A 26,840-nucleotide genomic window follows, 5' to 3' on the forward strand; every position below is an offset into this window, starting at 1 on the left:
CAGGATCCTCTGGCTAAAAGCACTGCTACCCTGGCAAAAACTCATATTCTAGTACTGGGTAGATCAGGATAGGGGACACTTTGGTTACAAAAATGTGGACTCCAAAAACGTGTCTTTGTCCCACCTCAACAGGACAGTGGGCTTCCTAGTAGTATGATGGCTTCTCCTAACATGAACATATACATGGGTGTTTCCCATCCTGACTCTCATAACTTGTTTATTAACTACTTGTTATACTGTCTGATTCCACAAGGAACTTATATGTAGCTCATAAGAAACACATGTAACAAAAATGGCAAAACGATTAAGAAATAAAAACCTGGCACCAGAAAGAAAGAAAAACAACAACAGGGGCTCAAGGTTGGGAGGAGTGGGGATGCACTGGGTGTCAACAGGCTGCAGAAATAAATATAAACCATAAAGGGTATAAAATGTTCTACAATAAAATCTAAAATTTAAATTTGTTACACTTGAATCTAAAATTGTATCATGAGCTTCCATAATAAAACTGTGTTGTGGCCACTGTGAAGAGAATGGGTAGTTACAGAATCCTCCTTCTGCTAGAGGAGGAAACATGTACCAGTTCCTTAGTGGGAGCAAAGCTTTAATTGGCACTTGATGCTAAAAAAAATTTCTCAGCCCAGGCTGCAGTGGGAAGTTATCTCTGGGTCCTGATTTCATCACTGAACAGGGTTTCCTCAAGCCTCCCCAAACCAGCTTCATGGCAGGCACGCAGGCAGGCAGGCAGGCAGGGGGCGAAGACTGGGCCGGGCGTGGGAGTCTGAGCGCGCCAGGCAGGTGGTGGTGGTGGGCGGGGTGTGTACTGGCTGCCCTCCCACTCTCCCCTTTTGGATTCTGTGCCCAGACGCCTTTGAGATCCGTAGGCTGTCCTCCGTGTTCCTGCGGGTGAGGACGAACGTGGGCGTGCGGGTGCTCTACGACCGTGAAGGGCTCCGACTGTACCTGCAGGTGGACCAGCGATGGGTGGAGGATACCGTGGGCCTCTGCGGCACCTTCAATGGCAACACGCAGGACGACTTCCTGTACGTAGCCCTGCCACGGAACCCGAAGAAGAGGGGAAATGGGCCCCTTAGGGCTGGGTATCTAGAGGCACTGCCTAAATGTCTCTCCCGTGGGCCTTCACTGTGCCCAGCATGCACCATTAGTTATTGATTTCTCTACATTTAAATTTAATTATGTTTCTTTAAAGCAGCGGTTCACAGTCCTCTATGTGTGGCATCACCTCAGGAGCTTATTAAAACACTGATTCCTGAGTCCCGCTCCCCAAGATTTAGGGTGGACTCAGGAATCCTATTTTTGATAAGCACCTCTGAGATTCCAGTATGGGAGGTCTATGGGCCACACCTTGAGAAATGCTGTTTTAGAATGAGGTCTTAAAACCGGGGACCTCAGACTGACTGATTTGGCTCATGGTTTTGTTTGTTTTAATTGAGGTGGACACCACCTTTAGGTGAGTGTAAGCCCCTAGTGAGCCAAGAACACTAACATTCCCACTTTCTAACCCACCAGGCCAGTCTAACCCTTGTGCCTTTCCTACCTGGTCCTTGAAGGCTCTTGAGTTTGCACCCCGTGAGCCTCCCAATATTCAGGGGAAGGCTGTTTTCTGTGAGCTGACATATTTGGGCACAGACGTAGGTTAGGAACTTAGGAAGGTTCCTTGAAAGGAGAACAAAGGGTTGATTTTAAAGGCTGGAGATCCTGGCCAGTCCTTCGAGTTCCACACATTAGGGGATGCAGAAGGAAACAGGGGAGGCATTCTTTAGCCAAAACAGAGAATTCAGATTTGCTGCGAAGAACAAGAACAAAATAAAGCTCAGAGCTTTTCAATGCATATATATTTAAAACTGTGGCATTCTACTATGCTTTGCCTAGTAGGGCAGATGTTAGGGTAGCTGGCCAAATAGTAGGGGGAGACCTTGGTTTAGTGTGTAAGCTGTTTGCCACTTTCCTAAATGTAACTTTTGGGTAGGAATATTGCCCTACATAATATGAGTGTGCTCATTGCCCCAGAACAATATTTGGGCATGGTGGGTGCCAGGCAGAACCTGCCCCCCAGAGAGACCATGACCTCCCTCTGCTCAACACCTACACCTGGGTTTGGTGACTCTTGGAGACTTGTGATGTCTAGGAAACATGCTCATCCCCCTTCCTCCCTTCACTGCCTCTTGTATGACGGTTTCCTACTGAGAGAGCCAAAGGGCAAGCCAAGGAGTTTTCAGTAACTGCCCATGGAGAAAGGGGGAGGAAAAGTCTTACCCCCATGGTGTTTGATACTCTTCATGATGTCCCTGTTTCTTTTTCTGACCTGAAGAGCTGGGGGTGGGGAATGAAGCCATATTCATTCCCCGCCCCAAGTGTACAATCCTAGCCCATTTTGAGCCCTTTTGGGGCCTGTTAAATGTTGTGTGTCTGCGTGTATGTGTGTGTGTGCGTGCGTGCACGCATGCATGTGTACATCCATGATTCTATGTGTTTGAATGTGGCTGTGTGGACCACTTTGGCTATATGCATGTCTGGCATATATTAGTGCTCTGTGTGTGTGTCGAGAGTGTGTGCGTATACATGTTACATATTTGGGTGAGTACACGTGCTCCTCTGAGTGTGTGTATATGGATGTGTAGATTATGACTGTGTGTGTATATGAGCAAGTAGGTGTTACCTGGATCTATGCTATTTGTGCCCCCTAAGTCCACATGGGCAAGTGTGTGAATATGGCTATGACATGGCTGCAGGTCTCCAGTGGGTGTACCTGAGAGCACCCCACAACTTTTTGGCAATTCCTGGAAAACACTTTCTGCTTGCTCCCCGCTGGTCCCTGGCTCCCCTCTGGACCCCTGCGATGTGCACCTGCAAGCCGGTGAGTTGGTGGGGGAAGAGGAGAAGCATGGTTGAGTGGGGTGGGGAGGACTGCTTTGAGAGAGATGAAAAGGGAACTCCGGGCAGGAGAGTGCTGGCCAAATTTGTAGGAGTGATAAGAAAAGGAGGAGCAGCAGGGAGGGGAAAAGAGAGACAGTGAGGGCCAGGCAGGCAGGAAGCCTCATATTCTTCCACTATCAGATATACACACACACCTTTATACTGGCTTCTCCATCTCAGGGCAAAAGCGGAAGTCAGCCCCATGGCCCCACCAGGCCCCACCCTCTCTGCCCATGCCCCCTTTCTCACCTCCTACTCTCACCGCCCTCTGCGGTGCCCCAGCTGCCCTGGCCTCCTTGTTGTTCTTTCTACACAGTCAGGACTGCTCTCCTCTCCAGGCCTTTGCACTTGGCAGTTGTCTGGAATGCTGTTTCTGCAGACACACACATGCCTCAGTTCCTCACTTCTTTCAGATTTGTGCTCAAACCTCACTCCCTCACTGAGGCCTTCCTGACTGCCTGAATTCAAATTGCAGTTGCCCCTCCTGCCTAACTCATACACCCATGCTGCTTCTTAGCTTTCTCTCGCTTCTTACCTTCTTCACCTTTGAAGTTTGTATATTAATTTTTTAGTGACTGTCTCCTTTGACCAGAATGTAAGCTCCAGGGATTTTTGTCAAGCCGCATATTCACACCCAGATGTACTAAACCACACCCATACCTTCCCAGCCAGCTGTACGCTGAAGTGGCTGCCTACATCCGTACTGCATGTGCACACACACACACACACACACCCCTGAGCCATGGGGAGGGAGAGAGGCTGATCCTGGGACACCAGGTAGACTGACTCCCCTGACTGCCTGGCTCCTGTTCTTCCTTCCCCAGCCTCCTACTCAGTGCAGGCCTGCAGTGTGCTCACGGGGGAGCTGTTTGCGCCCTGCTCTGCGTTCCTGAGCCCCGTGCCCTACTTTGAGCAGTGCCGCAGGGATGCCTGCCGCTGCGGGCAGCCCTGCCTGTGCGCCACGCTGGCCCACTACGCCCACCTGTGCCGGCGCCACGGGCTCCCCGTTGATTTCCGCGCCCGCCTGCCAGCCTGTGGTGAGTGCCCCACCCATGTAAGGCTGAGCTGGAGGAGCCAGAGCTCCAGATCTGAGTGTCCCCTGCCCCTGAAACTCTCCACTGGGATGCCCTCCAGTCTCCTCCAGCCTGACTGCACCCAGAGCCTGCTTCTCCTCCTGCACCCTCCATCTCTGCCAAGGGCCCCCATCCCCTCCATCATTCAGGCATAACACCTGGGACCTGTGACTCAGGACTGCTTCTGTCACGCTTACTTCCAGTCCATCTCAAGTCCTGTCAGTCCTGTTAATCCCAAATTCACCCACTTCTCACCACCTCCGCCACCCTAGTCAGAGCCACCTTGCGTTGCACCTTTCAAAAGACCACTGGCTGTTGCCCTGGGGTTTGAGTACACACACAACTTCAATATCATGAGCCAGCCCCTACCCGTCCCTACCCTGACCCTGGGCTATGCTCCTTCCCATGTCTTCATCACCTCTGTGTCCCCAGCTCTGGCACAAGGCCTGACTCTCAGTAAGCTTTTAGCAAATGTTTGTTGAATAAATGAAAAGGGCACTGTACTGGGAGTCAGGAGGCCTGAGTTCTATTCCAGCCCTGCAGGTGACTTGCTGTGTGTCCCTAGGCAGGGCCCTGATTCTCTCTGAACCAAAGTTTCCCCAGAAGGGATTGGACAGGCCCACTGGTTCTTAATCCTGGCTGCATATTAGAGTTACCATAGGAGCTTTCAAAAGATTCACACATCTGGGCCACATCGAGTATCAACGAAGGCAACACATCTGGCAGTGGGGCCCAGGCATCAGCATTTTCAGAAGCTCCCCAGGTGGCTTTGATGTGCAGCCTGGGTTGAGAACAGCTGAACTGGATGGTCTCAGTGGATCTACTGTATCCCACAGAGTGTAGGAGACTCTGGGGGGAGTGGGACAGTGGCCACACAAGGAGAGGGCAGTCTTGAGTCTTGGGACAAAGGGAGCAAAACAGGCTGCTAGAGGGAGCACAGTTGATATCCACAACCTGTGTGTGACACAGCCAGGGGAGTGAGGGGGTAGGAGTGTGTGTGTGTGTGTCCACACACTTGGGCTTGTGCATGTGTCTATGTGTGAGTTACGGGGTGGGTGCAGGGCCTTAGCAGGTGGTGATCTCTACCCCTTCCCCAATGTCACTGCCTCAGAGGAATGCCTTTTGGAGGAAAGGACCTGCCAGTGGTTTTCCAGGCTGAACTTGGTAGAAGGACCCACCCGCTGCTTTGCCGTTCCAGTGTATTGGTAGGCAGTGGGACTCTGGAGTCAGACCTGGGTTCAAATCCTGCCTCTGACCTTGACCTGCTGTGTGACCTCAGGCAAATGTCTGAACTTCTCTGGATCTCCATTCTCCTCATCAGAATGACAGCCCCACTCCACATAACTGTGGGGATGAGGGAGACAAAGCATGCACCCCCCCTCCCTCACTGCAGCACTGTCCTGTGAGGCCTCCAAGGAGTATAGCCCCTGCGTGGCCCCGTGTGGACGTACCTGCCAGGACCTGGCCAGCCCTGAGGCCTGTGGGGTTGATGGTGGCGATGACCTGAGCAGAGACGAGTGTGTGGAGGGCTGTGCCTGCCCACCGGACACCTATCTGGACACCCAGGCTGACCTCTGTGTCCCCCGGTGAGTGGGTCAGCTTGATCTCTGAGTCGGGTGGGAAGGTGAGGCCAGGGGTCTCCAGGGCATCTGAGACTGGGGAACCTGGCTGGGCCTCTTGTGTCCCTCCTTCCCCTCACAGTTGCAGGCCAGACCTTGGTGGGTAAGGTGGGTGGGCTCCCTCCTTGGGGCCTCCCTCCCAGATCTCTCCTCAGCCTTGGCCTTTGGGCCATTCTAGCAGCTTCCTCACAAGACACAACAACCCCACAGAGCCCAAGGGCCCTCTCTCTCCTCATTCCCCTCTCCTTCCACATAATTTGTTGACTTTCTGGTATGTTCCAGACATTTCTAGGGCTTGGGAATTCAGCAATGAACAAAGCAGAGTTTAGCCCTCAGGGAGCTCACATTCTAGGGTTGCAAGACAGACACATAAATGAACAGACACTTAATGGACAGGTGGCAACAAGAGCTGTTGAGCCACGTAAGGCAGAGTGAGAGCAGGGAGTCCCATTCCTGGTGTGTTACTTGAGGTGGGCCTGGAAGTAAAGCCTTTCTGCGGAGGTGAGGTCTGAGCAGAGACCTGAGGGAGTGAGGAAGGGGGCTCCAGGAAGAGGGGGTGGCCCAAGGCCCAGCTTGTTCTCAGTGTAGCTGGAGGGCAGAGCAGCAGGAGGATAGTGGGAGGCAGCGACCCCACGTGATCCTGGGGCGACTGGCAAGGTCCTTGGTCCCCTCCAGGCCTCTGTTTCTCCGTCTGTAAAATGATACACATTTGACTGGTGGTCTTCAAATGGTGGCAGGGCTGGAGAGAGGCCCCTTTAGGGTAAGTAGGAATCACTCATAGGCCTTCCCAAACTACAGAATCCTCCCTTGAGATCCAGATGTGTGCCTGGAGGCTCTCACCCCTTGATGTTGAGTGTTGCCAATGAAAGGGGTCTGTGTGGCTTATATATAGAGAGGGAGGTGGTTGTTGAGCAGCACTGGAGCTGGAAGAGTTTCGGCGTCCTGTCCGTAACTCACTGCCCTGCTCCAAGACCTGCATGTGCCTATAATCGGCAGGTTCTGTGGGAGCTGTGTGAGGAGGAAACATAGCCTTTGCCCTTAGATGACCTGCACAAAAGAAGAAAGACAGCATAAGAATCCCTACCTTACAGAACCCCTGCGAAGAATCAATGAGATTATGTATGCAGAGGGCCTGGCTGGGTGTCCCTGGCCAGAGGTCAATGTACTTAACAACCAGTGCAGCACAGGCACTGAGCAATTGGAATAGATGCTGGGCGTGAGTGACCAGGACACCTGCGCCAGGATGCAGCACCAGCTGAATATCTGCCCTGTTCCTGACATGGCATGGGCTCAGGAGCTGTGCTCCTGTTCTTACTGCCCCTCCCTTCCTCGGTCCAAATGAGGCTGGCTGCAGGAGTGTGTGGAGACCAGTGACTCCTTGTCTAAGCTTGGTGCATGGCTCTGAATCTGGGACCCAGCCGTGACCTCTATCCCTGGTGTCAGGCTGGCTTTTCTGCTTGCTGGAGATGTGTCACATGTCACTGTAGATACCATTACTTTTCCCTGTGTCCTTATGCACCTGGTTGGCTGAGGGTGGGGTCCCTGTCCTTGGCAGTCTCTGCCCTAGCTCCTGAGCCTGCTCACCTTTCTTTGCTCCCATTTTTTTATAGGAACCAGTGCTCCTGCCACTTCCAGGGAGTGGACTATCCCCCCGGAGACAGTGACATCCCATCCCTGGGCCACTGGTGAGCTCTGTAGGTAGCAGCCTTCTTGTCCTCTCTTTAAAGGGAGGCTGCTGACTGAAGACAGTGCAGCTGATGGAACTTTCTGTGAAGGGACACCCAACCCTGCTCTGTGCAGGGAGGGGGAAGTGAGTGAGGGTGTCTTTCTGAACTCTGCAGTGACCCGAGTGCAGCGACATGGGGTGTCTGGGTCCTGCAGTGACTGGGTCGGCTAACCCCAGGGCCCGTCTCTCTCTGCAGCCACTGCAAAGATGGAGTCATGAGCTGTGATAGCAGAGCCCCAGGTAAGGGTGGCTGGAGGGGTGGGGCCCTTCTGGGGGCTCCACATGGTAAAGGAGAGTGGGGAGTGGAGCACTGATCAGGCTGTGGCAAGCCCACTCCAGGTTTTGCCCTACTTTGGGCCTTCCGTATTCCTTGCCCTCTTGGCAAAGACTCCAGCTTGGAGGATGGCACCTGAAGCCCTGTCCCAGCCTCAGCCCCACCCTAGTGGCTGTCTCTGCTGCCTGCAGAGGAGAGGCTGAGACTTTGTCTTCCTTCAGGGCAATGATCTGGGGCAACCACGTTGGGTGTCTGGGCAGTTTCCTGACTTCCTTTGGGTCCTGATGTTTTCTGTCTGAGCTGTCATGTATCTACTGAGGCGGACTCTGCCCAGGACAATGCTAGGTGTGGGATCACAGAGGTGGGCAGGACAGCCTGGGCTTTTGAGACCCTCCTAGGCAACAGAGATAGGGATGGGGTGGAACAGTGGTTGGGGGGGGGTCAACCTTTGAGAGGCTGTGAGGTGGAGTAGGGCCTGGGGGCTGGAGCATTCAGGGAGGGCTTCCTGGGGTGGAGGAAGGGATTGGAGAATAATCATACAGTAGGTGGTTAGGAGCAGGGCCTCCAGAATCATCCAGCCTGGGTTCAAATCTTCCCCGGCACTCACTAGCTGTGCAGCCCTGGGCAACCCACTTTACCTCTCTGGGCCTTCATTTCCTCTTTGGCATATAACCTAGTTTCCTGCATCCTCCCCATGTTTTGTGTCTAATTCTGGAAGCGCTTTTCCTTTGGTCACTTCTGGCTTTGGATTTCTGGCTCTTTGGGACTTTTATCTCACCTCCTGTGCCTATTCCTTTCTCTCTGGTTCATCCCAGCCTGGGCATGGAACTCAGCTCCTTTTTATTAATTTTCCTAAAAAGATCACTCACACAGTGTGAATGTGCGGGGCAGACCTTATGGAAGGCTCAGGGAGAGAGGGTGCATTCTTGTCACAGAAATAGTGGTAACAGGACCGTGACTGTCCTTGTCGTTCAGAGTCCTCTGGCCCCCCTGCCACACTGATTGGTCATCCTCTTTCTAGCCCTGCTCCTGGTCCCTCTGGGGCACTTCTCACTTTATGGTGACTTTGGGGAGGAGGAGAAGTGGCTTCACTCCATTATTTGGGAAAATGGGGGACAATAATACTTCCTAGAGTTGTTGCAGGATTCAATATGATGATGCAGGGGAAGCGCCTGGAGCAGTCTGGTATGGAGGACATGCAGAGATGGGTCCTGGTGGCCGCGGTCTTATTGTGTGACAGACAGCACACATCTACCCCTCCCTCTGTGAGGCGTATCTGGGAAACCAAGCAATGCCCAGGAGCGACCAGGGCGGGAGGAGACTTCCGAACCCATCTCTCCCTCCATCCTCCAGCTGCTGCCCCTGTAGCCCAGGAGCCCATTGAGGCCCCAGGGCCTCCGCTCCCATCTTCTTCTCTTCCAGCTGCTGCCTGCCCAGCAGGCCAGGTCTTCGTGAACTGCAGCGACCTGCACACGGACCTGGAGCTGAGCAGGGAGAGGACGTGTGAGCAGCAACTGCTGAACCTGAGCATGTCAGCCCGTGGCCCCTGCCTCTCGGGCTGCGCCTGTCCCCAGGGGTAAGTACCCATGGTGTCGTGGGACCGTGACTCTGAAGGCTGGCAGAACCAAGGGCCACAGGGTGGAGTGGGGGCAGGGAGAACATCACGTGGCCTTGTAGGAAGGCACTGGCCCAGGCTGGCCAGCCACAGCCGTAATGGCCAGAGAGGAGTCTGGGAAAGAGGAGAGGCTGGGGATCCAGCCTGGAGTGTGGGCTGGAGGAGGGAGAGCCCTGGCCGCTCATCTGTGAAATGGAACCATCATCAGGCCTACCACCTTAACAGGCTACTGTGAGGAATCAGTGAGCTCACTCAGTGGAAGCACTGAGTGGGGTGTCTGGCACGCTGGGCACTGCAGTGGGTTGGAGGCCACTGGAGAGAAAACTCAAGTTCAGCTCTCAACCTCTTCCTCTGCACTGTTCTGACCAGAGCCCTCAGGAGGAGGGCTGGTGCCCCTAAAATATTAAAAAAAGAAGACCCCACCCAGAGAAAACTATCTCATTCCCAGGTCCCCAAAACCCTGCCATTAAAGCTGTGAGAGCTGCAAGAGTCAGGCTCTGTGGGCATGCCTTGTGTGGGCTCTGTACACCGACGTGGCCCAGGGCCTGACACCGAGCTCTGCCCATTCTCATTCCCAGGTCTGGGCTGAGAAGACAGCTGGCACCTCATCCCATGGCTTGGCAACAGCCGGCTGTGCCCTTCAGCTTATGCAGAGATTAGTGGTCACCTGGGAGTCGTGACCCAGGCCTGAAAGCCAAGGAAAATGACATGGGGATCAGGGCTTCTAGGGTAGGAAGGGGAGGGGACAGTCAGTTGGAGCTTTACTGCTTCTAAGACACTTCCATGTTATTACCTCCTTCAGTCTCAGCGCATCCATGGTAGAGAGGAGGGGAGGACCATGATTCCCATTTTGCAGGTGAAGAAACCGAGGCCAGGGGAAGGGTGGAGGGAAGTGGTGCCCAAAGAGCCAGGACTCAAACCCAAGTCTCCTTACTCCAAGCCCAGCCGCTGGCCCAGAGCACATGAGGTCCGTGATGGTCATCTATATAGATATCATAATGTGGGTTGTAAGCCTGCCCCTTCCAGGCAAGTGTCTGAAAGAGAACCTGCAAGCAACCCTAGGCCTGACCACCTGCTGCCACTTGGGCCCTGGAGTGGCATTTGAGGAGTATCTTTGTCACTGAAGGCCGCTTGTGACACCATCCTGGGTGCACAGCCTGCCTCTCAGCCTGAGGTCAGGAAAAGCCAGGGTGTCTCGGGTCAGGAACCAAGGGTCACTCACTGCCAAGAGTAGTAGCAAGGCCACAGAGACACAGTGGAAGGGGCGCTGGACTGGAGACCGGGAGACTGGGCTCTGGGCTCAGTTTGGCCAATGACCCATTGCGTGCTGTATCAAAGGCCCTCTAAGGAGCTTACACACATGCCTCAGGGGCTTGTCAAAGTGAAATTGGTACAGTCTCAATTTGTAAGGGAAGGGCAGGCATTTCCTACCATCCTGGAACATCCTCTTGCTGGGACAGGGCTCCCAAAGATGCCCAACCATCCTTAACAACCCCTGCCTAGGACCCTTGGGACCCATGATCACCTCTGTGTATGAGAGTTCCGACTGTCTGGCCACCATGCCCTTCTCAATGATGTATCTAAGAATCTCCAAAGAACAGTCTGTGGCTGTCTGTGTGCCTCCATATTTCTTTGAATCTAGGGTCTGAGCCAAGGGCCCTGGGGCCACTAGGCAGTGAGGCACAATGAGCACAGACTCTGGAGTCAGGCTTGAACCCTGGCTCTTCCACTTCCTAACTGAGTTAATTAATTACCCTGAACCTCAGCTCCTTCATTTGTAAAATGGCACAGAGTAAACACTCTATGTGAGCAGATAGCATTGTTTCTTCTCATCTGGATCCCATGCATTTGCAAATAACCTCCCTGAGGGGTCCCTGGAGTGAGAAGGTCCCCTACAAGGTAAAGAGAGGGTACTTTGCAAATTGAAGGCACCTTGAAGACCGAGGCCAAAGCCTTGAGTCCTTGCATGCTCTTCCCCATTATGGGCACACAGCAGGTGCTCAGAGATGCAGACAGGTCTGCTAAGAGCAAGGAGGGAGTAATGGATGGTGGGCAACAGAGAAGACCTCTCAAGAAGTGGCTGGAGACAAGGCTTGGGGCTGAAGAAGGAAGGCAGTGAGCCAGCCCTTCACTGGTGTCTGATGCAATTATGGGGAGAGAGGGGCAAGAGACCAATATTTATTGTGTTTCTACTAGGTGATAGGCAGTGTGCCCAGGCCTGTAAGATTCTCATAATGACCTTGGGAGGAAGGTGTCATTATTCCTGTTTTAAGCACAAAAACAGAGGCTTAGAAGGGTTAAGTGGCTTCAGGTAAAATGTAGTGAATTAAGCATGTGCTTTTTTTTCTTTCCTGCTTCCTCCCACAACCACAGTGAAATGATAATGGGGTAAAAAGGTATAAATCCCCAGGGACAAAGAGAGAAGAGTGGAAGATCAGTAGTTTTTGAAGAAGGAACGTGGCCTTGCAGAGGGGAAGGCCAAGGAGAAACAAATAGTACATGCATTTTGGAAAATAATTTGGCAGTTTCTTATATAAACATGAATCTACCTGAGCACCCAGCAGTTCACCCTGAAGAGTTCATCCAAGAGGAATAAATAGAAGGGGGTGTGGGGGGAGGGAGACAGGAGGTTGGGTTGCAAGTCTGTGCAAGGAGGAGTTTGGCCTCCAGATCCCCTATTGCTCCTGCTGCGGGCACACCACTGCTCCAGCCCCATCCAGCAGGAGAAAGGAGAGTTTCAAGAGAAACCAAATCAGAGACTTTGGTCTTGGAGGCACCAGGAGGGGTGAGATGCATCGTGGAAACAGGGAGATTCAGTGAAAAGCAAGTGGAATCCCAGCAAATGGAGACATTCGCCTCCCAGCCCAGAGATGACAGAGATTTCTTCCCTTGAAAATTGGCTGGGCCAATAGAAAAATACAACAGAAACTGACATTTTGGGAGTTTCTCAACAAAATGGTTGGTCCTCCTTAAATAAGGAGCCTCCAGTGAGCTTTTGATGCCTCACTCTTTTTTCTTTTTTTCCTTTTAGGAAGTGTTGCATAATTTATATACAGTAAATTACATGGATCCTAAGTATACCGTGTGTTAGGCTTTGACAAATTGATACCTGCTTGTAACCCACACTCCTGTGAAGATATAGAACATTTCTGTCACTCAGAAAATTCCCTAATGTTGGCGCCCTATATATTCCCTAATGTGAATATATAATATTTATCTATTCTAGATACAAGTCTTTCGTCAGTCCTTTCCAGCCAGTTCCGCCCCCACCAGCATTGCTGTGCTTCACATCAGCATAGATAGGTTCTGCCTATTCTAGAACTTCATGTAAATAGAATCATACACTATATACCCTTTTGGGCCTGGCTTCTCTTCCTTAACTCTTGAGGTTGACCTACCTTGTTGCATCTATCAGTAGTGTGTTCCTTTTTCTATCCCGGTAGTATTCCATTGTATGAATATACAATTATTTATCTGCAAAGGTGTTATATATAATAAAATGTACCTACTTTTAGTGTATGGTTTGATGAATTTTGACATCTATGTATATATCATCATAATTAAGATATATAACATTTCTATCACCAACAAAGTTTCCCTCATACTCCGTTGTAGTCAATCCTACCCCTGTGAGTGCTAGGCAAACACTGGCCGGCTTTTTGTCACTATATAGTAGTTATTCCTGTTCTAGAACTTTACATAAAAAGATCCATATATATACAAACACACACACATACACACTCACAAACCTTTTTGATCTGGATTCTTTAGCTCAGCAATAAAGTTTTCAAGATTCAAAAAAGAAAACAGTTATTTATCTGCTCAAGCATTGATGGACATTTGGGTTGTTTTCAGTTTGGGACTATTTTGACTAAGGTTGCTATTTATTTCCCTTGGATGAACATTTCAGGGTGGAATTGCTGGGTCCTAGGGTAGATTCATATTTATATAAGAAATTGTCAAGCTGTTTTCCAAAGTGATTGGACAATTTTACATGTCCAGTATATGAGAATCTGACTGTTCCACATCCTCACTAACACTTGGTGTTTTCAGTCTTTTCCATTTTTGTTATTTCAGCAAGTACATGGTCCTATCTCATTATGGCTTTGATTTGTATTTCCCTAATGACTATGAGTAATTTTTCATATACTTATTGGCCATTCGTGTATCTTTCTTTGTGAAGTGTCTGTTCTGGTCTTTTGCCCATTTTTAAATTTGGTCTTTTTTTATTTGATTCAGTTGTAAAAATTTTTTATGTATTTTAGATACAAGTCCTTTGTCAGGCATATGTATTGCAAATATTTTCTCCCAATGTGTGTTTGCCTATTTATTTACTTAACATGCCTTGAAGTATCTAAAAACTTCTGATGAAAAGTTTTTAATTTTGATAATGTCTAATTTTTTTCTTTTAAAAATCTCCTTCATTTCTGATGAGGTCTAATTTATCATTTTTTTCTTTATAGTTAGTCCTCAAGGTTGCAAAGATATTCTCCTATGTTTTCTTCTAGGAGCTTTACAATTAAATGTAATGGATTAAATAATTAATTTATTATTATTATTTTTTTTTACAGACAAGGTCTTGCTCTGCTGCTCAGGCAGGAGTGCAGTGGTGCCATCACGGCTCACAGCAGCCTTGAACTCCTTAGCTCAAGCCTCAGCCTCCTGAGTAGCTAGGACTACAGGTGTGCACCACTATACCTGGCAAATTTTTTAAATTTTTTGTAGAGATGGGGGTTTTGCTATGTTGCCCAGGCTGATCTTGAACTCCTGGCCTCAAGAAATCCTCCCAAAATGCTAGGATTACAGGTGGGAGCCACTGCAACTGGCCAGCTTTACAATTTTAGCTTTTACATTTAAGCCTATGACCTATTTAAAATTATTATATTTTACACATGTTGCAAAATGGAGTCAAGGTATGTTTTATTTTATTTTATTTCTGATGGACGTCCAGTGATTGTAGCCCTATTTTTTTAAAAAGACTTTCCTCTCCCCATGTAATTGCTTTGGCATTTTTGTGAAAAATTAATTGACTGTATACACGTGGGTATATTTCAGAACTCTTTTCTGTTCCATTGATCTATTTGTCTGTCTTCATGCCAATATCCACTCTCTTGATTTATGGAGCTTTATAGTAAGCCTTGAAATCAGGAAGTGAGAGTTCTTCAACTTTTATCTTTTCTTTCAAAAAGTTGTTCTAGGTCTTTGCATTCCCGAGTAAATTTAGGATCAGCTTATCAATTTCTACCAAAAAAAAAAGCCCCTGAGATTTTGAATGAAACTGTGTTGAATTTATAGATCAATTTGGGGAGAATTGGCATCTTAACACCAGTAAGTCCTCCAAACCACAAATATGGTATTATTTTCTTATTTATTGGTCTTCATTAATTTCTCTTAGCAATATTTCATAGTTTTCATGTAAAGGTTTACACATTTTTCATTGAATTTTTCATAGGTATTTGCTGTTTTTGTTGATGTTATAAATGGTATTATTTTATTAATTTTCTGTTTTTTAATTGCCACAATATAGAAATACAGTCGATTTTCACATACTGACCTTGTATTCTGCAATCTTGCTAAATTCATTTATGAGTTCTAGTGGCTTTTCTTTGGGTAGATTCTTTAGAATTTCAGTAAGTGATCATGTCATCTGTGAATAAAGATAGTTTTACTTCTTTATTTTAAATTTTTACATCTCACATGTTTCTTGCCTTATTGTGCTGTATTGGACTTACGGTATACTTTTGAATAGAAGTGATGGAAGTAAAAATCATTGCCTTTGTCTTGTTTTGGATAAAGTAGTCAATCTTCTACCATTAATTCTAACATTTGCTGTAGTTTTTTTTGCAAATGATCTTTATCAGATTGGGGAAGTTTCTTTTTATTTCTATTATGCTGCAAATTTTTTATAATAAATGGGTATTGAATTGTCATTTGATTTTTTTTTTTTGGAAAGAGTCTCAATCTGTCGCCCAGGCTGGAGTGCAGTGCCTCAATCTTGACTCACTGCAACCTCCACCTCCCAGGTCCAACTGACTTTTATGTCTAAACCTCCAGAGTAGCTGGGATTACAGGCATGGGCCATCACGTCTGGCTAATTTTCATATTTTTAGTAGAGAAGGGGGTTTGCCATGTTGGCCAGGATGGTCTTGAACTCATGGCCTCAGGTGATTCTCCCACCTTGGCCTTCCAAAGTGCTGGGATTGTAAACATGAGCCACCGCACCAAGCCTGTCAATTGATTTTATTTATTGGAGTATCATATGATATTTTCCCTTTATTTTATAAATGTTGCAAATTACATTGGTTGATTTTTAAAATCTTAAACCAGTCTTACATTCCTGGGATAAACCCCAGTTGTGACTGATGTATTATTTAATATTCTGTGGTCTGTGGTTTTCCATACTTGCAATGTTTTTGTCTGGTTTTGGTATCAGATTAATGCTGGTCTAATAAAATGAGTTGGGAAGTATGATTTCCTTTTCAATTTTTGGAAGAGTTTGTTTAAAACTTGTATTATTTCTTCCTTAAGTGCCTGGTAGAATTTACCACTTAAAATTCTTGGAAGAATTTTAACTTCAAATTTAATTTCTTTAAAGATATTGGGCTAATTCAGTTTACCTATTCCTTATTGGCTGAATATTTACAGTTTGTGTCTTTTAAGAAATTTGTCCATTCCATCTAAGTTGTCAAATTTATTCACTTAACATCGTACATCATATTTCCTTATTTTCCTTTTACTATCAGTAGAGTCTGTAGCAATATCTCCTCTTTGTTCCAGATATTGGTAATTTGAGTATTCCTGTCCCCCTTTTTATCATTCAGTTTAGACAGGGGTTTGTCGATTTTATTGGTCTTTTCAAAGAACCAGCATCTGGTTTCACTGATTTTTCTCTATTGTTCTGTTTTTTATTTCACTAATTTCTCCTCTTATATTCATTTCTTTCCTACTACTTACTTTGGATTTAGTTTGCTCTTGTATTTCTAATTTAGAACTTTGACTTTAATCCCTTCTATTTCACATCCTGACCTGGATATGCTGGCCACTTCAGAAGCCCTCAACCCCATTTTCTCTCTGCTCCCCTCAGTGATGCATCGTGCCGTGCTTGGGTTCCATCATCCTGTACTATAGTCCAGAAAGTGCTTCCAGGCAGAAAATCTGGATACAGGAGCAACTAACAAGGGACTCCTTTGAGTATAATGCCTGTAGCACCCTTTCTTTTCACCTCTTTAACCCATGTGCTTGTATTCTTTTGAAAAATAAAATAGGAAGGTTAAGTAACTTGTTTCAGGTAGATCCTGGATTTGAACAAAAAATTATTTATTGCCAAAGTTTGTGTTCTTAGCCCTGCCCCAGGCTGTATCCTGTTGATGCCTGATCTAGCGTGATGCTATGGCCTGAGATCTTTAATAAGTGCCCTGAGACATCCTTGGCTCCGGCCTGGGAGTGCTCAGATTTCATGGAAACCAGACTAGAAGACAGCAGCGCTGCTGCTTTGGGGCCTGTGGTCTGAGAGCTCCATGAACAACCTGGGTAGGAGGGTCATCGCCCATATCCATGACCTGTTCATTAGTATACAACTAGTGCCTGAGGAGCAACTGGCATCCACCTGGTCAGTAGGGCTGTGGCTGGTAGAGATAAGCCTTGCTTCTTGATGGATGACAGAGACTCAGGCTGGGCCTAGTCTGTTACTGGTTTTTCCAGTTACCAAGGTCCCTCTGAACCTCACTGAGCAGCAGCAGGATGGGGAGTGAATACACAGTCAGTCTCTTCTAGGGTAAATGCTGGGAGCCACCTCCGAGCATCCAGATTGAGGCAGGGTCCTCCACAGATGGCAGCTATGGGAAGAGTGCTCTCCTGACCGCCTGCTTGCTGTGTCTCTACAGTCTGCTCAGACATGGGGATGCATGTTTCCTGCCAGAGGAGTGCCCCTGCACTTGGAAGGGGAAGGAGTATTTCCCTGGGGACCAGGTGATGTCTCCTTGCCATACCTGGTAAGTGAGGGTCCCAAGCAGGCTTTGCTTTTTTGCTGGGAGGGGGCATGGATATGGGTGCATAATCAAGAGTATAGTCTAGCATTCCCGTTTCATTATGTTTGTATTCATGTTGTGCGTTTGTGTGTTGTGTGTGGTATAGGGGTTTGTGTACACATAGGAGTATATGCATACAAAGGAATATTTTTGTTTTTACATGAGTATGTTTGTTCAGTCATGTATATGAATGTGTATACATGCATATTTGTAACCATGGCAATTTGTTTGCATATTTATATGAACATATGAGTGTGAGTGCAAATCCAAAATGCACATGTGCATATGTGAACATGCATGTACATGGATGTATATAAAAAGGCAGGCATTCACAAATCTCAGTATGTCAGTGAATATATACAATTAGAAATTTGTTTATGTAGACAGGTGTGTTTATATATATTTTTGTGCATATGGATCCATTTAAAATGTGTGCACATGTATGTGCAAAGTGTGTGGATGTATGTGTTTAATCGCTATACATATTTGTATTCACATGTGAGTGTAAATATCTGTGTAAATGTGCATTGTGTTTGCCTGTGAATAGGTACATTCTTGTGTATGAAAGTACGTGTGAGGGTATTTGTTTAGTAATGTAAGTGTGCATATGTGGGAGTGTGTGCCCCTGGATTGGATTCTGTGGAAACAGACTCGGGGTTAATTCTGCAGGGCCTGTTCTGGGCCACACAGAGGTGGGTAGGCAGTGGGTAGACTCAGCTTTCTGATAGAGAGAATGCTGGGGGACGGGGTGAGGAACGATGAATGTGCCCTGATGCTGGAGAGCAAACCCAGTCACTGTTCCAATTTGGAGAACCAGCTAGGGGTGGCCTGAGGTGAGCAGGAAGCCCCTGGCACTGGAACTTCAGGGCCCAGCAGAGAAGCTCAGAGACGTTCTATCTCAGAGACCCATCTGGCTAGCTGGAGCATGGCCCCCAGTCCTTGTCCCATGCTGGGACTGAAACCACCCGTTTCTCTGGCCTAGAGGAAGGCCATAGAAGCAGGGTCACGGTCAAGCCCATCTGCTCCAAGGCCGGTTTCTCCAGATACATCAGAGTGTACTTGTAGGGTCAGAGCCCTGGCTGTCTGACCCCAGAAGTCCCTGGGTATAATGTTAAGACACAGACCTCTGCACAGGCTGTGTGCTCATTTTTTTTCTTGAGATTTTGTGACTGTGGTGAGCCAGAGCTGACCAGGGATGCCAGGCACATGAGGTGAGAGACTGGGGATGGCTGGCCTGGATTTGCCCAGGGGTGCTCAGGCCCTGAGATGGATTCACTTCCATCACTTCCCTGGACTCCAGCCCCTGTAGCAGCACCCTCACCCTCAGGCAGGGGGTAGCTGAGTTACATTGAATCCTCTCCTGTGAGTGCCTTGTGCTCAGAAATCAGATCCAAGGCAGAGGTGGTAAGGAGTCTGGAGCCAAGGCTGAAGAGCTGGGATTATTTAGGATTTGGAACCCTGACACAAGGAGGCATCTGCCTTCATAGGAGAGGCTGACTGGCCATAGGGTGGATGTCCTCTCTTCCATAGAAAACTAGGAGATAGATGGGCAAGTTTTTACTTTTTAACTCAGTTGTAAAAATTCTACCTCCTAATACAGGGACAAACCTTAACATTTGTCCTCGAAGGACCTGCCACTGTGGCCCAGATTCCAGCTGCTCTCCCGTGGGGAGGTGGGTGCTGGAGATGTGTTGCGCTGGTGTGACTCGAGCATTTGCTGGGATCTCTTTACCAGGATGGAGCCTGGCTGCCCATCCCTTCCCAGCTCTGCATTCCGTGTCGCCATGGTTGGCAGCATGGTCAGCTACAGTGGGAGTATTTCCAGCAGTTATGCATTTATGGCTGAGTTGTAGGTCATGTAGATGGGTGAATGACAGGATGGATACATAGGCTTAGGAAGCCACGTGGAGTCAGTGCATGACTGAGCCTGTCCCTCGTTGTTGCTGTCAGACACAGAGCCCTGGGTCATGCCCCTTTACTTCTAAAGATTTTGGCACTGAGCTCTGTGACTCTTGCCAACCCTACTCCTTCCCTAATTCTTGGAGATTTTAGTATCTGTTTAGAGGTGCTTCTAGTATCTCCTGACGTCTCAGATTCTTCATCCTCTCTCTTCCAAAGATCTTTCTCCACCCTAGTGGAGTGAGGAGTCATCTTGTAGATCTTGCCGTTCCCAACAACTCACCCAGCCCATATCCCAATGCGTCTCACCTCACCTTCTGTCTTTCTACTCCACTCCCTCTCATACCCTGACTCCCTCAATCCTGCAACCCCACAGGGATTTCTCATCCATGATCCCTACCACCTCTCTGCTGCCTCTCACCCCCTCGATGTCTCCCCTTCCCTTTTACCTCAACCTGTGGTCCAGAACCATAATCACTTCCTTGAGTTTAGCCCCACTTCTGTTCCTCCTCCTGCTTTGCCCTACTTGTTTGGCAAAACCACAACCCTGGTGACATCCACACCTTTACTTCCTTTGTACCTGCATCCATGCAGCTGAATGTGACTGGAGGGATGTGCAAAACCCGGTTGCCAGCTCTCGTTTTAAATTCATGGGCTCAGAAGGGTCGAAAAGACCCTTAGAGCTGATGGGCTCTCGGACTGTATTTCCCGGGTCTCCTTTGCTCTTTCATCCCACTAGATAACTATTCCACTCTTTCTCCTCTCTCCTCAAAGCCCTGACACCTCCTCCCCTCTTATTCTCAGCTGATGATCCTGCTTCCTGTTTCCCTGAGGAAATTAAAGCCATGAGAAGAGAACTTTCCAGGCTCTGTACCCATGTATTTTGCCCGTACAACAGATGAACTAAGTGTCCGTGTTCCTATCTAAAGTGAAGTTCCTTCGCTTGTCCTTTGGGTCCTAGTTCCTCACTTGTCCACCTAGGGGAACCACTGCAGCATCTCTCCCTCTTTTCTCCCATATAAACAATTTGCATTCTCTACTGGCTCATCCCTATTGCATAAAAATATATCGTTTGAAAAACTTCCAACCTCCTAGGAACTGCTCCATTTCTCTGCTCGCCTTTTATTGCAAAACTACCTGAACACTTTTTCAATACTTGCTGTTTCAACTTTCTGTTCTCCCGTTCCCCTTTAAGCCCTTTCAGTCGGGCATTTTCCCCATCATTCCTTCGAAACTATTCCTACTAAGGTCACCAGTAACTTCCATATTGCCATATCCAGTTAGCCTTTCTCAGTCCTCACCTTCCTAGACCTGTGGGCAGCATTTGACACAGTTAATCACTTTTCCATTATTCCCTCCTTCTTGATACTTCCATTCATGTGGCTTTTGGGACACCACCTCCTCTTGCTTTTCCTCCGACCTCTCTTCCTGTTCCTTCTCGGCTTCCTTCATTGGTTCTTCCTCTTCTCCAACCTCTTGATATTGGAGCAACCCAAGAGACCTCTCCTCCTCTCTATTTATACTTACTCCCTTGGTGAACTCTCCCAATCTCATGGCTACAAGGCCCATCCTAGGCAGAGGACTACCAGATTTCTACCTGTAGTCCAATCCATGCTTCTCAACTTAGGCTCACACATCCAACTGCCTACTTGACATCACCATATGTATGTCTAATGGAGGTCTCAAATTCAACATGTCCAGAACAGCACATCTGATCTTCCCCCTCAAACTTGCTTCTCCCTCAGCCTTCCCCATCTGAGTTGATGAAGACTTCATTCTCCCAGTTGCTCAGGCCAAAAAACCTGGAGTCAACCTCGAGTCTTGTCTTCCACTACCTATATCCAACCTGTCTGCAAATCCCTTTGGTTCTACCTTCAAAATACATCCAGAATCTCACAACTTCTCACTCTTTCCACTGCTGTTACCCTGCTCCAGGCTGCCGTGATCTCTTCCCTGATGTGCTGCAGTAGCCACTCAGCTGGTCTTTCTGCTTCCCCTTGACCCCCTTGAGCTTAGGCTCAGTGCGGCAGCCAGAGTGGAATATAAATCACACAGTGTCATTCCCATGATCAAGTCTTCCAATGCCCACCACCCCCCCCAGTTCCTAGCAGGAGCTAACCTTCCTACAGTGGCCTTATTGGACCCATGTCACATGACCCTCCGTTGCCCCTCTGAATTCCTCTTCTACGCTCTTGCCCTTGCCCTCTCCATTCTAGCCATGTTGTCTCCCGAGTGTTCCCCACAGACTTTGGAGAGACTGTACCCTTTATTTGAAATACCCTTCTTACAGATGCCCATGGAGTTAACTCTGTCACCTCCTTTGTGTCTCTACTCACACATGCCCCAACCACCCTATTTAAAATTGTAACCCACTCCACCCGCATTCCCAGTGACCTGTATCCTGCTCCCCCATAACACTCATTGCCTTCTAATGCACTATAGTACATACTCGCACTGCCTTATTATTTTTTATTTAATGTATCTCTTCTCCCTCTAGAATAAACATTCCCAGAGGCAGACGGTTTTCTTTTTGTTTTATTCACTGATGTATCACAAAATTTTGGAAGAATACCTGAGATATGGTAGGCACCTAATATTTGTAGAATGAATGGGTAAGTGAATGAATGGAGTGGTAAAGGGAGTCTAGACTTTGGAGTTAAATAGATCTGGGTTAAATGTCAGGTCCATTATTTATTGGCTGTGTTTCATAACCTCTCTGAGCCCCTGTGTCTCCTGCATGAAATCACAATCCTGCCCTCCAGGCTCCTGTTAGAGGTTGGTGTTTGTTGACCTCTTTGCCGAGGGACACAGTGCACATGCATTCGATAAGCCATGGCTCTGTCATGAGTATTCAGGTATGGGATGGGTGTGCCCTGTGAGCTGGTCTGGGCATGTGTTTTTCAGTGTGTGCCAGCGGGGCTCATTCCAGTGCACCCTCCACCCTTGCGCCTCCACCTGCACTGCCTATGGGGACCGGCATTACCGCACGTTTGATGGGCTCCCGTTTGACTTCGTGGGGGCATGCAAAGTGCACCTGGTCAAGGTGAGTTCCCGGATGTTTCTGCCCAGTTGGCTCCATGCACAGCTGTCAGGGCACTCTGGTGCTCTGGACTCCAGTTTGATGCAGAATTGGGTGATCGGGGATCTAAGCCCTGAGGTGGGGCTATCTAGAGACTGGAAGAAGTGCTGAGGCACAAGCTCAGGGCCAGATGGGGCTCACCAGTCCTGAGATACCACACTGCCTGTCTGCTCACCGTTATAATCTTGCTCTGTTGGGTCCCAGTGCTTTTTTCTGTCTATAATAGCAAGAGCTAATGCTTTTTGAGCTTTATTATGTACCTAGGGGCATATTGAGCCATATTTTGTGGATTATTTCACTTAAATATCACAGCAGCTTTACAAGGTAAAGTTTATGGATCCTATGTTATAGATGTAACAATTCAGGCTAAGGGAAGTTAGGTAACTTGCCCAAGGTCACACAGCAGTCAGTGGTAGAGCTGGGGTCAAGTTTGACCAAGAAATCTGACTGGAGAGTTGGTGTGCTTAAAGGAGTCACAGGTTATAATTTTTGGCTCACCTGGAGGAAGAAAACTGGTGATGTGGGGGGCACAGTGAAGGCAGGATCCCTACCCCAGGAGGAATGGGCATTGATGTGGTGGAGGAGTGTCACCCAGGGGACCTTGGGTTTGCTAATAGCCTATCTCATCTTATAAGAGTAACATCAATAATAAAAATAACATATAATAATAACAATGACAAAACCTTTTATGGAAGGAATCCTACCTATAGGGCAGGCACTGTACTGGGGTCTTTCACATAATTGCAGTAACTCCACAAGATGAAGATAATTGACCTCATTTTATTTAAAAAGTTTTAAAGGTTAATGCGGTGTATATTAAAAACAGATATTCCCCTTCCCAATTCTTCTGTTCCTATCTCCTGTTAAATAACCATTCCAGTCAGGGATGAATCCTGCAAGAACATTTTTCTGTGAGACATGGACACACACACACACACACACACACACACACTTTGTTTAGTTTATGTGAATAAGATTCTACAATGTGCTTTTTTTACTTAAGAGGATACCTTGGACTTGATTTCATATAGTTGGTACACACTTTTTTCTTTTGAACAGCTGTGTAGAATTCTACAGAAATAATGCCCTCGAGTTTGCTTTATTTTTTCCCCATCGATGGACATTTAGGTTGTCTCCAATATTTAAATGCTGCAGTGAATACCTGTGTGGATGTATCCCCAGGTTCTTAGAAGTAGAATTGCCGTATAAAAAGCTACATACATTTAAAATATTCAATGCCAGCAAATTCCCCTTCAAAAAGCTTACACTAGCATCAAGGATGTATGTGAGACAGTGCCTCTTCCCCATACCCTATCAACACAATCATCCCTATTATATATTTATTAATACATTCATTCATCAGATATTTTGGGGAGTCACTACATGTTAAACACCGCACTAGGCATCCAAAACCAGAACAGCTTCAGAGAACAGAAGTTGCCCAAAGTCACACAGCTCAGCTAACACAAAGTAGAAGTGGACTGAAAGCCACTCCAGAGTGCGTGTTCCTCCACCTCTGTACCTCTTGGCAGGATCTCCTTTCTCACTTGTTTTATTGGACTCACTTATTCTCTCCTCAGAGCACATCAGATGTCAGCTTCTCTGTGATTGTAGAGAATGTGAACTGCTACAGCTCTGGCATGATCTGCAGGAAATTTATTTCCATCAACGTTGGGAACTCACTCATTGTCTTTGATGATGACTCCGGAAATCCTGTAAGGCTCAGTGCCTGTGAAGGTTGTGTAGACAATTTACAGGTTACCAGGGTTGGGGCAGAAGAGGGCTGAGGACTGGCTTCCTTACCATAGCAGTTTCTCTTGGAGAGCCACTGAGTTAGGAGCCCAGACTGAATTCCTCTTGGCCAGGGTCAGGAACACAGAGGCCAATGTCAGGGTATGAGGGAGGCAGAGGCATTGGTGAGGGCCTGGCTGCAGGCATAGCTGACCTGGGCGCTAGGGGGCACTTGGGCTCAGGACTGACCATCTCTGTCCCTCTAGAGTCCAGAGAGCTTCCTGGATGACAAGCAGGAGGTCCACACATGGCGAGTGGGATTTTTCACACTGGTGCATTTCCCACGGGAGCACATCACCCTCTTGTGGGACCAGAGAACCACAGTGCACGTCCAGGCTGGGCCTCAGTGGCAGGTACTTACATGAGCAGTGACATTCTGCTCCTGCCTGGGGCTAAGCCAAGCCCTGGGTGTCCTTGGGTGAGCTGCACCCTCCCTGAGGAGCCAAGAAGAGCATGCCTCTCTTCTCTCCTCCACCCTGCTCTGGGCCCCTTCTCCTCTGACATTGCTCCATCCCTCTTCAAACTGTGACCTCAGCAGTGGCTTCTAGGTCTATGATAGACTCCTGGGCTCATGGTGACCCCTCTGCCCGTGGCTCACCTCTGGCAGGCCTGCAACTGACCATGGTGTCCTCTCTCCTTTCAGGGCCAGCTGGCGGGCCTCTGTGGGAACTTTGACTTAAAAACCATCAATGAGATGAGGACCCCGGAGAACCTAGAGCTAACTAACCCCCAGGAGTTTGGCAGCAGCTGGGCTGCAGTTGAGGTAAAGCCTCTCTTCCAGGCTGGCTTATGCCCCTCACTCAGATGGGCGCTGCCAGCACTGAACCCGGCCCAAGGTCAGGGAAGAGGGATGCTGGTGTGAGGTTTCTCCTGCAATGTTCTCTCAGCCTCTGACTGCATCCCTAGCCCTAGACTCTGTCCTATGGCCCAAAGATCATGCATAGTCTTGTCTCACAAATCCAGCTGCCCACCTTACCCTGGACCAAGCCCTGGTAGGGTGGTGGAGGGTTGGGAAGGTGATAAAGTCTGTCCCAGGAGAGATGGTCACTCATGATGATGCTTCCCAGTGCCTGGCACTAGGTCTGGCACAGAGAAGAGACCAAGAGAGACTGAGGTGGGTTGAGGCAATCAGGGAAGGCTTCCTGAAGGAGATGAGAGTGGTGCTGGCACTTAAAGGCTGGGCCATGCTTAAATAGATGAATATATCAGAGATAAGGTCTCTGAGAGGAAGGGCAACACTAGCAGAGATAGAAATGAGGGGGTCTGCCCAAAGGACAGTCTGCGAGATGTCTAACTGAGGCTGCCAATCTGTGAGCTGTGGGGGAAACAGCACTGAGTTGAGAGCAGGAGACCTGGGTTCTTGTCTTGGGTCATCCATTGACTTTCTGGGTGACCTTGAGTAAGTCCCATTCCTCTGCAAAGAGAGGGGACTGGGCCAACAGAGGGCTGATGAATAGATTTCACTTCATGTGACAACTCTGATTGGTCAAAAGAGACTGCTTGGGAGCTATGTTAAGAAACATCCAAGATCTGTGTCAAGCTCAGCTGGAAGGAGGACTGTGATCGATTATTTATGTCTGCCATAGGAGCAGCAGTGGAGAGTGGTGATATGAGTGTTACATATTTGCCTCTCCTGGACTTAGTGATCTTAATGCCCTGCTGGGAAGTACACGGAGATGAGCCTATGTAGACTGGGGTAAGGGAAGCAGTCGTGCATGGCCTGGAGTTCAACTGCTCCAGTTGGGGCAGGGCTGTTCCCACAGCCTCTGAAATCCTGAGGTGGGACAAGGGTTCCCACAGCCTCTGAAAAGTGCGCCCTAACACACCCCCATTTTAGAGAAGCTCAGTGGGTGACTAACCCTTGTTCTCCCCACACCCCCATGTACATCATATTTCTCTCTTGCTAATCCCATTCGGCATACCATGGGGTTCTCCAGTGAAAATGTAGTCTAAGGAAGGAGATTCAGCAGACATCAGAAACATCTGTATTAGTTATCTACTGCTATGTAAAAATTTTATGAGACTTAGTGGCATTAAACAACACACATGTATTATTTCAGTTTCTGTGGGCCAGGAGTCAGGACACGGCCTGACTTGGTTCCCTGCTTAGTGTCTCACAAGGCTGTAATCAAGGTGTCAGCCAGGGCTGGGCTCTCATCTGGAGGCTCTACTGGGGAAGGAACTGCATCCTCATCTGCTCACATGGTTGTTGATTACATTCAGCTCCTTGCAACTGTAGGACTGGGAGCTTCCATATTTTGGGCCAGCTTTTGGCCAGAGACCACCCTCAGCTCCAAGAGACCACTGACACTTCCATCTATGTGGGGTCCCCCAGCATGGCTGCTTGCTTCCTCACAGCCAGCAAGGGAGAGACTCCAGCAAGATGGGCTCTGGGATCTCATGTTGGGAATCGTGTGATCACATACACATGGACACGTCCATCCCATCACCTGGGCCATATTCTGTTGGTTTGAGGCAAGGTATAGGTCCCTTCTACACTCAAGGGGAGGAGATTTTACAAGGACCTGAATATCAGGGGGCAAGGATCATGGCGGCCACCCTAAAATCTGTCTGTCATGTCAGGCAACAGGTATTTGGCAAGTAGGGAGGTCAACAGCCCTGCCTTTGCCCCTCAGTGCCCAGACACCCTCGATCCTCGGGATATGTGTGTCCTGAATCCTCTCCGAGAACCATTTGCCAAGAAGGAGTGCAGCATCCTGCTCAGTGAGGTGTTTGAGATCTGCCACCCTGTGGTGAGTGGACCCCAGCCTCGGCTCCTCCCGAGTGCCCCCTCCACTGT

The 26,840-nt window shown here is 48.3% G+C and overlaps 1 protein-coding gene across 1 annotated transcript in view; it reads left to right on the plus strand.

Annotated features, from left to right (window-relative positions):
* The window catches only part of OTOG (otogelin), a 101,188-nt gene that overhangs the window by 22,628 nt on the left and 51,720 nt on the right, over positions 1-26,840 (plus strand). The window contains exons 16-28 of the mRNA XM_016920523.4: positions 866-1,043; positions 2,754-2,878; positions 3,762-3,974; positions 5,404-5,596; positions 7,240-7,314; positions 7,552-7,595; positions 9,052-9,205; positions 17,128-17,235; positions 22,075-22,213; positions 23,830-23,964; positions 24,247-24,393; positions 24,684-24,803; positions 26,677-26,793. Coding sequence (XP_016776012.4) covers positions 866-1,043; positions 2,754-2,878; positions 3,762-3,974; positions 5,404-5,596; positions 7,240-7,314; positions 7,552-7,595; positions 9,052-9,205; positions 17,128-17,235; positions 22,075-22,213; positions 23,830-23,964; positions 24,247-24,393; positions 24,684-24,803; positions 26,677-26,793 — 1,748 coding nt within the window. The remainder of the gene's footprint in view (positions 1-865; positions 1,044-2,753; positions 2,879-3,761; positions 3,975-5,403; positions 5,597-7,239; positions 7,315-7,551; positions 7,596-9,051; positions 9,206-17,127; positions 17,236-22,074; positions 22,214-23,829; positions 23,965-24,246; positions 24,394-24,683; positions 24,804-26,676; positions 26,794-26,840) is intronic.

Source organism: Pan troglodytes, chromosome 9 (genome assembly GCF_028858775.2).
Source record: "Pan troglodytes isolate AG18354 chromosome 9, NHGRI_mPanTro3-v2.0_pri, whole genome shotgun sequence".
Lineage (NCBI taxonomy): Eukaryota > Metazoa > Chordata > Mammalia > Primates > Hominidae > Pan > Pan troglodytes.